The 16,907-nt window shown below is 34.1% G+C and overlaps 1 protein-coding gene across 7 annotated transcripts in view; it reads left to right on the forward strand.

Moving 5' to 3' along the window:
- Window positions 1–16,907, forward strand: part of Kansl1l (KAT8 regulatory NSL complex subunit 1 like) — a 91,908-nt gene that overhangs the window by 70,896 nt on the left and 4,105 nt on the right. For 4 of the 7 annotated variants that reach the window (XM_059278764.1, XM_059278767.1, XM_059278766.1 and 1 more), the window contains exons 7-12: window positions 936–1,098; window positions 3,453–3,560; window positions 11,426–11,554; window positions 13,477–13,598; window positions 14,478–14,602; window positions 15,854–15,908. In XM_059278764.1, the coding sequence (XP_059134747.1) occupies window positions 936–1,098; window positions 3,453–3,560; window positions 11,426–11,554; window positions 13,477–13,598; window positions 14,478–14,602; window positions 15,854–15,908 (702 nt within the window). The remainder of the gene's footprint in view (window positions 1–935; window positions 1,099–3,452; window positions 3,561–11,425; window positions 11,555–13,476; window positions 13,599–14,477; window positions 14,603–15,853; window positions 15,909–16,907) is intronic. The other 3 variants (XM_059278768.1, XM_059278769.1, XM_059278770.1) reach the window with 3 other exon arrangements.

The raw sequence follows: 16,907 nt of genomic DNA on the forward strand, positions 1-16,907 counted from the left end.
ATTAAAAGTTATTTTGGCAAACCGAGAATATATCTTTGTAAACATAGTACATGGGTGCTGGGTATAATCAGGTTCTCATCCTTGCGTGGCAAGGACTTTCTTTACCTATTGAGCTATCTCTCCAGCCCCACACACGACTTGAAATTTTGTAAACTAATGTCATTCCTGCTATAATCAGTTGCAAAACAAGAATATCTTCTTTGGCCAGTTTTCTATTTATTAATGAAACTGAACTCATTGTTTCATTCAAATAAACATTTCAGAATTAACTAAAAAATTCAAACTAGTATTACATATGGACAATATATTTGGATTCCTATCTCCTACTATAGACAAAGGAAAGTATAAATACACTGGCGGAATAAAAAAGTTGGGCATAGTTGTGGGGATATGCTTAATACATAACAGTTGATTTCATTTTAAAATACCTTCAATAGGGCTGGGGAGATGGCTCAGCAGTTAAGAGGACTTGTTCTTGAAGAGGACCTGAGTTCAATTCCCTGCAGAAACATGGCAGCACACAACCCCAGTTTGGGGTATCCCTCATCCTCTTCTGGCCTTCATAGGCACCAGACAGACACTCACAAATGCAAGCAAAACACTCATACATAATAAAACATCTTGTTAAAAAATTAAATCTTTTATAATGGAAACAATAAAAAATTAACTGAAAACATTTGACAAAAATGTGTGTAATAATATATGCAGGTGCCTAAGGAGGCTTAAATAGGATATCAGATACTACTATTTATTTTGAAAAACCCAGAAGGGGCTGGCCATAGCTCTCCAGATGCATGGCCAATGCATCCACTTCTCTCGCTCTACATCCGGGTGACTTACTTAAGCCAGGACTTTGTTCTGGTGTCACACGTACATAATGCGTAACAGTCCGCGATCAAGTTTTAAAAGGTGAAACCTTTCATTTTTTCTTGTAGACGTTACCTTCAAAAGAAGCATTTTTAAATGCAACACAGACGCCTTACATGGGATCACCTTTAAGTTGGGACAACTGGGAACAGAGTTCCAAGTCCCAGCTGTTAAGAGAGCATGTCTCAAAGCTAGATTCCTCTTTTCACCCTGTGCTGTCACTGCCATCAGGTAAGCTACCTCATGAAAACTGGAATATTTCCTATAATAAAATATAACCTTTAAGTACAGGCAAGCTCTTAAAAATGTTTGGAGTTTTATTTTTGGAGGTGGGGGGATTGTTGAGATGGGGCCTCACCATGTAGCCCTGGAATTATTTATGTATACTAAGCACACTGGATATTTTTAATTCTCATAACCCCCTAAGAGTACACTCTGTTGTCCTTTTCATCTCACACATGAGCACATTAAACTTGGAGACGTTATTCACCCACAGTCATTTAGCTAATGAACAATGGAGCCAGGAGTTGAGGTATTTATCACCAGACCCACATTCCTATTACTCTTTATTATTAACTGATTTGCTTCTCTCTTGATGTACCTTTGAAGGTTGAAAGCCTCATTCTAAATCATAACTCTGAGACTATATCAATATATACTTCTCTAGACTCTAAGACATCTAGTCTAATAAGATTAGCTTCTTTACCTACAAGCTAAAGCTTCTTGCATTTGACAGAAATCTCAATACCTACTCTATACTAAATAGGTGCTAGAAGTATAAATAAATCCCTCATGGTACTTGTATTCTACTTTTAATACCATACACATATAAATATAAGAAATAAATAAAATACTTTGCTAAAAATCTATAAAGGAACTTTAGGGAGGTACATAGGAACAAGGGCCATCTCTAGTTAAGTCACGTTTCCAGCCCTCACCATGGTAGAACAGATGGATTTCTTGTTAGAACAGTATTAGGGAAACAAGGGTTATATTTAGGCAACTTGAAAACAAAATTTTGAAGTTTAAAAAGCATTTTTTTTTTTTTTTTGGTTTTTCGAGACAGGGTTTCTCTGTGTAGCTTTGTTCCTTTTCCTGGAACTCACTTGGTAGCCCAGGCTGGCCTCGAACTCACAGAGATCCGCCTGTCTCTGCCTCCCGAGTGCTGGGATTAAAGGCGTGCGCCACCACCGCCCAGCAAAAATCATTGTAAAGCATAGTATTTAATTTGTTTCCATTTTATTTTTTCATGTTTTTGCAGCAAAATTCCATATTGACACTTGAGACTTTTTTTTTAAAGTATATTTTTTCTATTTACACATGGACTTGCCATTAAATATATCCTTTGAGCCAGCCAAGGTGACACACCCCTCTTATCTCAGAACTAAGGAAACAGATGTAAGCAAATTTCTGTTTGAGGCTAGCCTGATCCAAAGAACCTCTTTAGTCTATCCTGATATACATGTTCATGAATAATTTTGCCTATTGCTGGCAAAACGTTCAACAGGTCAAAAAAAGTCTCTATAAAAATGTTTCTCAGGAAAAGTTTAAGTGTCTGTTATCCATGCTTTTAAAAATGACTTGTTTTTACATCTATAAAACTTGTATTCATTTTGAGTGTGTGTGTGTGTGTGTGTATAGGTAGGTCAGAGATCAATTCTCTGGAGTCAGTTCTGTCCTCCCACCATGTGGTCATGCTTGGTGAGAGCGCCTTATCCGCTAAGCTATCTCATTGGCCCAGGTTTCATATTTATGACTGAAAAAAATCCTTAGTAAATATGAAGTTTGGCCTAGTAGGTTGGCTTAGTAAATATGAAGTTTGGCCTAGTAGGTTGGCTTAATAACCAGGTAAAAGGCACTTACCACACGCTGAGAACCTGTTCAATCCCAAGGACCCATATGGCAGAAGGAAAACCCCAATTTCCATGAGTTGTCTCTGACTTACACACGCCTACGTGTGGCACTTGTACAAACCCACCACCCTTGAACACAATAAATTAATGTAATTAAATATAAAGAACATCTTGCTTGTAACTTGGCTCATTTTTGAGCATAAAATATGTCAATATTTTCAATTGCATTTATCTATCTGAAGGAAGACGGCTTCTCAATGAATTTTAGTCTTTATACAAGTAGCTTCACTCATATTCATGTCAAAGAATGTGAAACTTGGTGTTCTCATGTATTCTGCTCTTAGCAGTGTTTCCCTGTGTAACAACCATATAAACATATCATTTTCATTATTTTTAAATGCTTTCATAAAGATCTTTTAGGTGCATTTGTGTCTGTCTATTCATCTAAGTTACATTTATAATGACTCCTCTTTTTACATACTAAAGGAAGATCTTAAGAGTTCTTCATATGCTAGCTTCTTGTTTATTAAGTATACCAAATTAGTAACTTTCTAAACATGGTCACCAACCTTCTTGGAAAAGTATTCTGATGCTTCTATTTCTCAAAGTTCTTACTGTCTAGACTTTTACTTTTCTAAGCTTATGTGCTAATTATTAAAAGGAAACAAAATTAGTATTAGGCTATGGAAAGTGGTGTTCCCTGAAAATTAATGTTTTCCTTTGTTTTTCCAGAGATTCCCCTTCATCTTCATTTTGAGACCTTATTTAAGAAGACTGACTTGAAAGGAGAGCTTGCTGAAACTCCATTTGTAGGTGACTGCATCATAGCGCCACCATCTGGTATGTGTCACATTTACACATCCTGTGCATTTGTACGTTTTTACATTGCCCACGTTTATTTTTTTGCTTTCTAAGTAAATAAAATTTAACAAAATAATAAATGCAAATCCTTAATTTTTAATACACTTTTTCCATAAGTCACACACACACATATATGTACACACACACACACACACACACACACACTGAAGCACGTGGTGTGGATTGCTTATTGTTTGAGCCCCTTGGTTCTAGGACATGAGACAAGGAGGGAGAAGATGGAAGGTGAAAGAGCATGGGTGAGGGACATAGAGGGAAGAAAGGGTGAGAGGGAGAATGACTAGATGGATGAAAGAATGAATGAACGAACATAGGAACAATCCTAGGATGCAACGTCTGATACCTCTTGGAAGTTATGAAGTATTGATAAGTAGAAAACAGTATTATTAATATGGTAAAACTACAGATACCAATTTGTTTTATTAGTGTGGATATTTAATGCAATGTAAGTTGGAGTTATAGCAGACTTGGTGATCTTGAAATATCCCATAGTTCATCAAGAGTACTGAAGAGGAGAAAACATAAAAGGAACTGGTAGTGTTGAAAAATGTAGCTCAACCACATATAGAGACATACCAGAAACCATAGAAAGCATAGATTTTTGTGTATACTTACAAAGAGTATAATCATGAAATGATCAAGAAAGCTGGTAACCATTAGAATATACAGCATTGTTACTTTTTCTGAGTAAAGAAATTATACCTATTTAATAACATAGATCACAATAAATTGGAGTTGGCTTCTATAATTTTAAGTAAAAAAAATAAAGTTTATATAATAAAACCTCAAAGAAATTATAATGAACTGTTTATGAGTTCTCTGAAAAGGAATGAAGACATTGTCTATGTTTAGAAGCAATATGAAATGAAAAAAAAATCAGCATTTCTGATTGTCTGCAAAGCTGTAATTTAGTATCAAAAGAAGTCAAACAAATTATTTCCAGGCAAAAATATCTACCTGCAAAACTCCAGAGTAAAATAAATATATGTTAAGTGGTTTTTATTATAAACCCCAGCCATTTTAGGCCTGAGGAGGGGGATTATGTATTGTTCAGTGTTCAAAGGCCCTGAATTCAGTTAAGAGCACTTCAAGGCAGAGGGAGAAAACTGATTTAAAAAACCCACCAACTTTTATAAAGTGCAGTAGTAATTAGACAGAATATATAAAGTAACAAAGTCTTCATTCAAGACAGACGGCAATGTCTCTTAAGTAGGATTTACATTGGAAAACTTTAATAAATTACAGTTTTAAAGGAACAAAGCATGAAAGGTGTTCCTTTATGAAGAGAAAAAACTGCTCTTGTCAGAAGACACTTTGAAACTTAAGATGTCTGTTTTATATTGCTGTATACAGAGAATTTTAATTAGGATCAGGAAAGGGTGTTGCTGTTGTTTTCAGAGACAAGATTTCTCTGTTTGCTCTGGCTGTCCTGGAGCACTCATTAGACCAGGCTAGCCTTGAATTCAGAGATCTGCCTTCCTCCGTCTCCCAAGTGCTGCAACTAAAGGCATGCACCACTACACTCTTTTCTAAAATCCCAGCACTCAGGAGGCTGACAAGAGGATTGCCAGAATTAGGGAAGCCTGGGCTACAATAGTTATCCCAGGACAAAGTGGAACACAGTTAAGACAGCTCTGCTGTCCTTAACTTGGGTCCCCTTATCTCAGCTTCTTAAATCCTGGGGTTCTTGGTGTATGCCACCAAGCCTGGCTGAAATATTCTCTTTGAACAAAATTATCCTGATGTTTATCTCAGAGAAAATGTTGAAAGATAGCAAATATAATTTTAAAAATTTCAAAAGGAGCTGTCATGTATCAAAATGCTTTATAGTTATAATAACGTGTGATGATACTGAACAAAAGCCAGAAAACAAAAGGAAGGCTCAGAGAGAGACAGGTACTTACGGTGTATTTTTATAGTATAGAAAGGAGGCTTTAGTGAATAAGTATCAATGACAAGAGACTATAGTGATGGCTCAGCAGTTAGGAGTACATGCTCTTGCAGAGGACCTGGATGCAGTTCCCAGCACCCACGTGGTTGCTCAGAACCATTTGCAACTCTAATTCCAGAGGAATCTTATGCCCTCTTCTGACTTCTGCAGGTACCAGATATGCAGATGATACACATACATTTATGCAGATAAAACACTCATACATACAAATCTTTAAACCAATGACAAGAACAAATGCTTGATGTAGTCTTATATCAACAGTATCAGAAGGTACTTTAAACAGAAGGCAGGTATTGTTATTCTTGAATAGGCAAATCACAGTGAGGTAGGGCTAGAGAGCAGTCTGAGTCAAAGGTTGTGATCTGAGTAACCACCTTGTATTTGTACTCAGTAGAATTAAATAATGGCTGATTACAATCTGTTCTCACATAGCACATTAAAACAAATTTAAGACTGATGAATTTTTATATATGTTTCAGATATATATGTTAACAATGCCTTAAGAAAACTAGAAACCTAGATATCTCTGGTAATAACTATAATGAAAAGAAGAATATAACATTTATTGAGGACTTGTGTGTTAGACACTTTGTGAATGTTTAAATATTTTGCCTATTGATAAGATGATACATTTTAAATAATTTCTATTACTACAACGAAAACAATATTCTTGAATATTTCACGTAACACCGACAATTGGGACAGACTACTTAGGAGGCACGAAGACTCACTTAGAAGACTTTAAGACTAAATTGCTACTTCTGGACCTCCTGAGAATATTTACTGAACTGCAAACTGTATAATTATCCAATTATTTTCAAAAACCTAGTATAATATTACATATAAAAGTCTATTCAGGAATGTCCTAGCACTTGTGATAATGTAAGATTAGTAACAACTTAAATATGATAGAATTATGTTAATTGGTTAAATATACACTAGAATATGCAATTTTAAAAGTACCTTAAAGGTTCATCTAAGGACAGAAACAAAGAACACTGCCATGTAAGTCATATTCAATTTAAGGAGTTTGTTGGAATTCTGATGAAGAAATTAGTTATATACATACAAACTTAAAAACAACTTTTTTAGGGTGGGGGTAGTTTGAATACAGGGTTTCTCTGTCTCTGGCACCTTGCTCTGCAGACCAGGCTGGCCTCAAACTCAAGAGATCTACCTGTCTCTGCCTCCCAAGTACTGGTATTAAAGGTGTGAGCCACCACCACCTGGCTTAAAAAAAAAAAAAAGCTTATTATCAAATACACTTTGTAGACAATCCAAATATGAACATGGACTTTTGTTGTATAATAAATATTTTGTCATTTTTAATAATGCATTGTGATCATTTAACTATACCTATACTTTTTCAGTTTTTTAGAGATTTATGGTGACATGATACAAATAAAAAGTATAGATTTTTAAAAATTGCAGCATAAAGGTTGGCAGGAGTGAGATGAAACAAATTAGTCATTAGTTGATTATGTTAAAGATGGCTGCAACATTCATAAGAGATCATCTTTATAGTCTGTGTCTTAACATTTCTCATAGTAAAAGTTACATAATAAAAATCAAAACATCTTGGGCAAGGAGCAAATTACCCATGCTTAAGAAGACAGAAGCAGTATTAGAAAATATAGGCTATGTCCAGGTACTTTCATATGACATAGGATTTGAGATTTAATAAATTCTTTTTACAAACCCAGAAATGCAGTATTCTAAAGTGGTCCTTCATGATGGTGGTGACAACAGCTGACGCCTTGCAGCTACAGAATGCCTAAATAATAGTCAGAGAAATATTAGGCAACATCTGAATAATAATTAGTAAAGTATGAGATAAAAATATCTACACACTTATATTCTAATTTAAATTATGACTTCATATTTGAGGTATGTATGGATTATAAAATGTACATGTTTCAGTGAAAGGCAATATGCAAAAATGAGCATATATGATGCATTAGAGAAAAGGATTATGTTTCTTCTCATGGTCTACCGTTTTTCTGACTTAAAGAAAGGAGACAGTATAAATGTTAGGCAATGAATTGATACTGAATTTATCAATAATATAGTGATATGTCACATGCTACATAAAATGGAAAACTGTAAATGTATGAAGTGGAATGTACTTGAGATTCATGTTGCCACACTACTAGGCAAATGAATGCAATATTCTTTTGTGTACCAGTTTCTTTTCCTCTATTTATTCCCTACCATTCTCAACTCAAATAAGCATTAGGATTCTTCCTATGTCTAAAAGAAAAGTAGGCCCCACAGTGAGAAGGTACTTAGTGCTAAGCAGACTATAAAATGCTGAAAAAGTCAAAGGTAAAGCACAGGAAATTAAATATATTTTTATATATTATATACATATATAATAAAACAGATTTAATTTTCTTTTATTTACTCTCTCTCTCTCTCTCTCTCTCTCTCTCTCTCTATATATATATATATATATATATATATATATATATGGATGTTAAGGGGGATGAGAAATAGAGGAATTCCAGAAAGATAAAAATGCTAAGTGCCATTTTGGAATTTATACAAAGATGAAAGGTTCCAAATGAGTATTCTTTTCAAACTCAACCTGCAAAAACATTGCTGAAGAATACTGTTAGAATACAGATTCTGATTCAAGAAGTTTGGTATGGGGCCCAAGACTCTGCATTTCAATTATGGCTCAGCTGATTTAGACACTGGCAATTATGTGATACGTTATTACATGCAATGTTGGCTTACACTATGTAAGATTTTAAGTAATGGATAATAAATGCATATTGTGGAGACATAATACAATGTGGTGCTTCCAAGTATCTACAAATAGCCTGGTATTTCTGAGAGTAAATGTGGGAGGTAAGCAGACAGATCCTTGGCTCACTACAGCACTTCATCCTGTCCTCTTAGGTTTTATACTTACAAAGTCATGTGGACTACAGACAAAGAAGCAGGGTAAAGTCCAACTGTAAAGTTGAGTAAATACATGATTAATCTAATCAAGAGGAGATGCCAGCAAAAGCCAACTGAAAGGCCTGTCTTTATCAAAGTATTATAGGGTATGAATAAGGGAGCAGAACTCAAGATATGACTTTAAGAGAAGACCTAAAGAACACATCACATGATTAAGAGTCCATAAAGATTAGAGGAATAACTGGTGAATATGAATAAGTCTACAAATTAGCTAGTAATATTTTCTGATTCTTGACAACTATGTTGGTATATAAAAGATCTTGCTTTTGAGAAACACTGTGTGTTTTGTAAGGGAACATTATGTCAGAAAGGTGTATTCATACAGAAGGGGATCTGGGTATTTGAGTATTGGGCATATGGAAATTCTTTGTATTGTTTCAATTGTTTTTTGAATTTGAGTATGTCAAAGTTGTCGTATTTAACTTTTTTTAAAGTGAATATCTGCAAGGAGTAAGAAAAGCATAACCTATAAACAACCCAAAAACTCAGGGCTCAGGCTGCTTCATCCAATATGATCTTACAAGCTTGTTTTGAAATCTCTTTATGTCTACGTTAAGTCCAACACAGTAACCTATTTACACTGAAAGTCTAATTTTTAGTTTCCTTTGATCATCATAGCCAATGATATTTAGATTACAAATTGTTACCTGTATCCTTTTAAGGTACTTTAGGGAATTAGTGGAAGACCCTTAAACTCCAACAAGAGACTGTGTCCTGCTTGCACCTTGCATTTTGTCTTGCACCTTTATACAAGCTATTTTGTCCTCTTTCCCCTCACTATGACCTATAAGGCAATGAAGATCTAGATGGGACTTGCTTAAAATACCCAACTGACCGTAAAGGTGTACAATTGATGTAAGCTTCCCCTCTTTGGTTATGCTGTCCAGGTATGTGAAGATTATTCTTTGTCATTTCCTATTTAACATCTTTCTCTCCATTTGTTGGATGGAAGAAAGTTTCAGATGTCTTAAGAATTCTGCTATTTTCCCTAGTCAGTGTTTTCTTACATCCAATTAACTAATCTTCATTCGTTTACAGTAATCTTTTAAATTTCTTTCTTGCAACTTTTAGGATATATTTACCTATGTGTACTGTTATGACACACAACATATTTTTAAAAAACTTGCTGTTTGGCATTCAAGTGAATTCTTTAAAATCTTAAGAGTTATTGCAAGCAATTCAGGAAAAATCCAGGGCTATTTCTTCAAATGCTCTTCTTCATTTACTTTGCTCTCTTATCATTCCATTTTCTTTTCTTCATTCTCTCCATTCAATTGAGGAAGCTTTTCCAGCCCAAATTTTGATTTTCCTAGCTGTGGCTATTTTGTTCCATGGTTCAACTAATTATCATTTTAAAATCTGAACAAGTATATTTTATTTCTGAGAATTCTTTGCAGAGGCTTCGAGGACTTGTTTCTCTTTATTGTTTTATAGTCCTATTATTCTATACTCCAGGAACACTCCACAAACTATTAAGATGGTCCTTCCACTTCCACATTGTTGTTTTATTGATGGTGTCGGTAATGAAGATTTTAGGAGTTTGTATACTTACATTTGAAACTGATCTTTATGGCTAGCGCTGTTCTACCACTATTACTTATAATCAGTTTGTGAGAAAAGAGCAGAGATTTGAACTCAAAACTGTTTTCAGATTGGAGTTGGGACAACACAGAACATTTCAAAGCGGGGCATGATGAGGACTTTACCTTAAACCAATTTCTCTATGGAAAGGGAGATTCTGTTATCTGAATGGTAACCTCTCTAAACAATCTAGCTGGGTGAGGCAGGTACTGGCTTCTACAGTCTACCATTTGCTCCACATCATTTTTCCTTTGCCATTTTTATTCTCTTGCAGGTCTAATAAAACAATGATATTTATCAAATTTTTGTGGTAACCATTTTCCTTTGTACTTCTGCTTTGGATTTCTTCAGCTAAATTCCCTAGGACATTAGTTTTGCAGAAACGCTTCATAAATTCTGATTTATATTCTGTTTTTGCTGGCAAATGTGTGCATCTACACATAAGCCTGTGTATCAAAAAATCTGGCTTGCCATTTTTAGAGTGCTCTGACATTTTGTAACTGGATTCGTGGTAACTGTGGTTAGGCTAGTTAGGGTATGCCTTTTATTTTCCCTTAGTGTGTTGGACACTTGAGTCTACATATTTTTTCTATTCTTTTCCACATTTCCAAACCGTTATCCCCTGCTCCCCCAAAAGGAGCCAAGATACTGACTAAACCAATACTTGGAACTATGAGGTTCACATAAACAGCACTCACGATGATTAAGGTAACATTTATGACAAATTTTCCATAGGAGACACCTATTTCAGGAATACTTCATTGAATCCTTATAACCCCAAGACAGCTGCTATTATAAATATGTTGAAACTGAGGCAGAGATAATGACGTAAAATTATTTTAAATTCAGGTTTCAAAAGTTAAGTAACAGTGGTATCATTGTCACAATTGGGTAAAATGAGGTTCTTGCTTTTACAGAGTCCATGTGTTATGACATGTTGATGCTTACTTGGTGAAGAGTGTTTCTAGATTTAAGGACATCAACCTCAGGATTTCAATTGGCATTCATCCAGATTCACAGATCTGACCCAATGTTCACTGATTTTGAAAACATTGAGAGCATAGCCCCTTCTTTTTATCCACTTATAAATAAGTAAAACACAAATGGAAATTGAGCATTTCCTGAGAACATTTTTGAGAAATCCTACTATTTCATTTCTTTTTAGTTTAGGAACTATCCATCTTGGTAATTGAGTTTTATTTCATTTCACGCAATTCTGAACTAATACCTTAAAATTTTCAACATTGTAAGTAGAGACAAGTTAGCTGTTCACTGTCTCTGTTAAAGGACAAAAACATCACATAGCCTTTCTTTTCGTTTGTTTTAGTACAAGGGACTTCTCTGAATCAGTGGAGAAATGGATATTCACCTATATGTAAGCCTCAGATAAGGTCACAGTCATCTGCACAACTATTACAGGGAAGAAAAAAGAGACACTTGAGTGAAACAGCATTAGGTAGGTTAAAATGAAGATGTGACCATTAGTGTTAAATATTGAAAATAAAAATTATATTCTTCAAAGAACCCTTGTCTCGTGGGAATTTATAATCCAGAATATTCACTACCTACCTCAAATACCTATGTCCCTATGAGTATAGCCATGTACTTAGTTCAGAATTTGCTCACTGGTATCTGTCCACTTCATGGCAATCAATGACTTCTTTCCTGTTTTCTGATGCCTTGCCTTCTGCCACCTGTTAGCTGGATTGGATTTAGTCTCCTGGGTTATAGTAGAATCAGACTAGTCAGAGTAAGGCTACCTGATAGTAATTTATGAGTATTACTAAATGTTTTAGATTGTGAGAAAGTGGTCAGGATTCAACTGAGGAACTTCAATGCCTCTTTTTAATTCTCCTTATTAGTCTCTCCACTTAACATTGGTAAGATTAACAAGAAATGGTAGTTGAAAACAGACATGTTCTAATAATATCAAGTGTGATTTGTTGTAGGGACTTAGGAGACGAGTTGCTATAGTTGTTGTTAATGATAAAGAAGAAAACCAGCATGATATATTTTGAAGAAAAAGTAATTTGTACACATCTGGTTCTTGCTCATTGTCCTAACACATATCATATTCATGAATTAAATCTTTCCCAGATGTTATATTTCAATAACATGGACATACTCAGTAAATTAGAAACTAAATATATCCAAAATGTACTGATTTATAATTTTATACAATGGATCTACATTTGTCTCCAGTGTCTTTAGAAATTTCACTTTAAATAACAGATCTATAATCACTACAATCTGATCACACACATTGTGGTAGAAAATGAACAAGCTCGCAAATGCATCTAGAGATTTTGCTTAAGTGTCTCTTAAGAGCAGTCAAGCAAAGATCACTTAACTTTTAAGGAACTTTCATACATACATGTCAATACATGGGAAAAATTGTAATCTCTTAATAACATAGACTATAAAATATAGATTAATTATTTAAATAGAAATGAATGATAGATTCAAATTTAATGGATATAAGGGGATAGTAAAAAAATCAATAAAATGATATATTTCAAATAAATTAAGTAGATAATTACAAAAATTTGGTAAATTAGGCATGTCCCTAACAAGACAACGCCCTGAAAAATGAATTCTTCTGGGAGGAAAGAAACCTAGAAGGCAATTACCATTTTAATACGTGAATTTTGAAGCTACTAACCAATAAAGACTATTTTTTTTACAACTGAAGAAATATATAGAGTTGGTCCTATTATTTTTTACATTATGAAGAAAATATTCTTTTTTTAAACAATTCATACTGAAGTAATGCAGATAATAGCACTAAACAAGTAAACAGAAATACAAATATACTTACAAATAGGAATAAAAAGCAGAACTTGATGGAACACATAACTATTTTATATGAAATGAATGAGAAAATTCATTCATGAAACAGGATTAGGATATTATGTCAAATGAATACTAGAAAACATGAATCTTTAGAATTTACTAAAATTAAATAAAAATGAATGAAATACAATAAAAATAAAAACTCAGATGATCAACTTAAGGAAATCTCACAGAAAGTAAGACAGGCAAAGATAAGAAAAAAAAAGAAAAGAAACTTAAGATCAGTCTTGACAATACAGCCTGAATGGGACACTTAAAAAACAAGAATAGGGAAAAGACAATGGAAAAGGTTTCTCAACGAACCATACAAAGTGAACCAGGCAGACAACACTGAGGCCCCAGAAATACTTGGTAGCAAGAATATACTTGTTTTATAATTTTCTTTTGTTTTCTGACTATGTCTTTAAAAGCAAGCAAACAAAAACAAACAACTAATGCTCAACCACTTCTCACTTATTTTGGAAAATAATTCTAATACATGTGGTCATTTTTAACATGTGACATTCTGAAGGGTTCTTTCCACAGCAGGAGAAAGAACTAGATTTGAAGAATTTGCTTTTCAACGTACAGAACCAGGATCCCATTGCGATTTTACTACTGTCTCTAATGCCAATGTTACATCAAGAACCCAGAATTCATCCTCACAAGTAGGTTGTTTTTAAATTTATAAATTCTAAACTAGCTTTATAGATTTTTTTAAGAATAAAACAAGCTAATAAAAAACTGTCAGAATATTCTGTTAATCTATGCCAGTCTTATTCACTAGTAAATTTTAGAACTATCTTATTAGGAAATAGTAAATTTGGTTAAATAAATCATTTTGACTTGGAAGCTAGCACCTTATTCTTTGGTTACGCTAAAAACTTATGACCATCTCAGGCGGGCAGTGGTGGCACACACCTTTAATCCCAGTACTCGGGAAGCAGAGCCAGGTGGATCTCTGTGAGTTCAAGGCCAGCCTGGTCTACAGAGTGAGATCCAGGACAGACACCAAAACAACACAGAAAAACCCTGTCTCAAAAACAACAATAACAACAACAACAACAACAACAACAACAACTCTTATGACTATCTCTACACTTTAACATCTACAGCTAAACACAGTTTTGCTACTGACATAAGGGATTTGTGTTCTTAAATTATTTTATTTTTTTTGCTGCCCAGGAGTAGAGAGGTCACAGGTATGAAGGTTTAGATGGGCAGTCTGAAGCCCAGGGGCCAGGAGCACATACATACATGAAGATCTGTAGCAGCCATCTTCACTCAGGAGCTTTCAAATAATTGTGTGTGTTTCTACACAAAATATTCTTTACATGTGTTCCAAAAGAGATGTCTTAGGTTACAAAAGATAAACACTCTTAATTTAATTGGCTTTCTTAGCATTTTATAATCAAATTTGACAACAAGAATTTACAAAAAATATGTCACAGATATACTACATATTATTTTTCTATAACTAATGAAGGCATCTGACCACAGATAACTAAAACATTACTGTAAATTAGTACAATAATTCTGTGTTCCAGAACACTGCACGGCGGAGGTTAAGAAGTGAGAGCTCTTACGATATAGACAACATTGTGATTCCCATGTCATTAGTAGCACCTGCTAAGTTAGAGAAACTCCAGTATAAAGAAATACTTACTCCACGGTATGTATACTTCCATCTATTTTCTTTCTTCTTTCTTTAACAAACTTAAATTCAGAGTCAAGTTTTAACGAAAAGAATGCTCCCCTTTCCCTATTTGCATAGAAGGGAAACGGTACAAGGAAACTTTACATTAAATTGATTGACTTTAGCATTCAAAATTGATTTTTACTTAGTTATATTTAAGTATCTATTATGTATATTTATTACCATAGTATTTCAGCAGTGTAAATATTACAACAAACAGCTCTTGCCTTTTATGAGAGAGGTATACTTGGTTGCAAAGAATTTAAAGAAAAAAGCAACTATTTGCATGTGCACTCACTGTTAAGACAGTAATGTTTGCAAACAAAATGAGTTTCTGATTTATCTCTAATTCAGCAATAAAAAAAAAATCAAATAGAAAAATGAGAGGGAATATCTAGGAAAATAATCCAAAAAGGTAAAAATGGTTATTTACATAGATACAAGTGTGCAAGGTCTAGGCAGACATGGAGGTTTGAAATAGTTTATACATGAAGGTTGAGCTAGAAAAGAACTGGACTAAGGCACTCCTCGATTCCATGCATAGATCTACATCCACTGGCAACGAAGGCAACTATGTTTTATAGCAACAACAAAAGCAGTCTCTTTTAGATATGAAAATGGCACTAGGAAATAGAAAAAGTTGGAGATGAACACACAGGCCCATTCATTTCCATTTTAATTCTGTAAGTTCACTTACTACTTCACAATTAATCTGAGGAACTAATCTGGTACTCTACTAGTAGGCACTACAGTTACATATCTACAAGATTGGCATTTTCTAAAATAAGGAATATTGTTGTGGTTAATAGTGTTTCATAGCAACAATGTTTTCAACTCACAGTGGAGAATTCTGTGAGCCAGTTTCTTAAGCTAGTAATTAAAAAGGGCATGATTCACATTTCCATACTGAAGAAAACTGAATCAGGTCAGGTTTCTCCTCATTTTTGCCCAAGCCAGGTGATTAGCTTACCAGTGAATTAATTCAGACAGCACATTAGAGAATGCAACTACATAGAAGAGACTATTCACTGTAAGGTATAAAGAATAAAATTCATCTTCTTTCTTCTCTTATAAAATCTTTCTCTTTAAAATGACAAACTATTAAAATGCAACCATTTGAATTATGGAAATCTTGAGGAAATAAAACCTAATATATTTAGCTTTGTTTAGAAAAGAAAACCGCTGTATTTGGATAAAAGCTGTTTGAAATTCTTTTGTTTTCAACAGCTGGAGGATGGTGGTTCTTCAGCCTCTTGATGAACAGAACTTAAGCAAAGAAGAGGTAAGCTGCCTATGTTTAATGTGATAATTGCACCTTTCACATTATAAAGCCTAAATCATTTGATATTTAAGTATCTAAAGGGAAAGATAAACAATGATTTTTATTTATAAAAATCTTTTCAAAAAGGTATTCTTTTTAGAAAAATGTTCGTTCCCAAATTTGATTGCAAAAGTCATATAGCATAGTGTTATCTCCCAAACCAAACAAAAAGGCAGTGTGATACATATTGTAGTGTTAATACCAAGAGTCAAGGACAGTCCTAGCAATAATGAAATATTAATGCTTTTGTAGTTAAACACACACAACAAATGGGATATAACAGAAAAAATAAATGTTGTCACAGCATTTCTGATCAGGCTGTGAATTATATGAAAAGCTTGTCCTCCCCACTCCAACTTTTGGATGCTGAAATTATTGGTAAAGGATTCTACACCGGCATAGATGAAATTACATTAAGAACACTGATGGGAATCAAACACACTGTATGAACCTCAAAACTCTCAAAGAACTAAGGAAAAGAACAACTAGAGGGGAAAATACTAAATAACACTAATTCCAAGATGATGGTCTTTAATGAAAATTAGAGTTATACAGAGGGCACACACATACTTTCTGTCAACTAACAGTGCTTCTATACCCACTTGTCTTATTTTTCAGCTACCAATATCTTACTATTAATGCACTTTGCTTTTCTGTTGCACTCTTGCTAAGTCAGAATGATCATTACCAGGAAAACCAAATTCCCCAGAGTTACCCAGTTAACTAAGTCAATTAACTAAATTCTGATTTACCTCAATTGGTTTTACTTTTTTTGACATTGACATATTCTTGGAACACTGTACTTCATAATGGATAATCCATAATTACTCTGTGGAATGAATAAAGTTTAAGACTTTTTTTGTAGCTTGGGTAAGGTAGCACATACCTGTCATCCCTGCACTCCAGAGGCTAAGGTAAGAGGGGTGCATATTCAAGCTTGCCTTAGTATAGCAAGAGCCT

Source organism: Peromyscus eremicus, chromosome 13 (genome assembly GCF_949786415.1).
Source record: "Peromyscus eremicus chromosome 13, PerEre_H2_v1, whole genome shotgun sequence".
NCBI classification, from domain to species: domain Eukaryota; kingdom Metazoa; phylum Chordata; class Mammalia; order Rodentia; family Cricetidae; genus Peromyscus; species Peromyscus eremicus.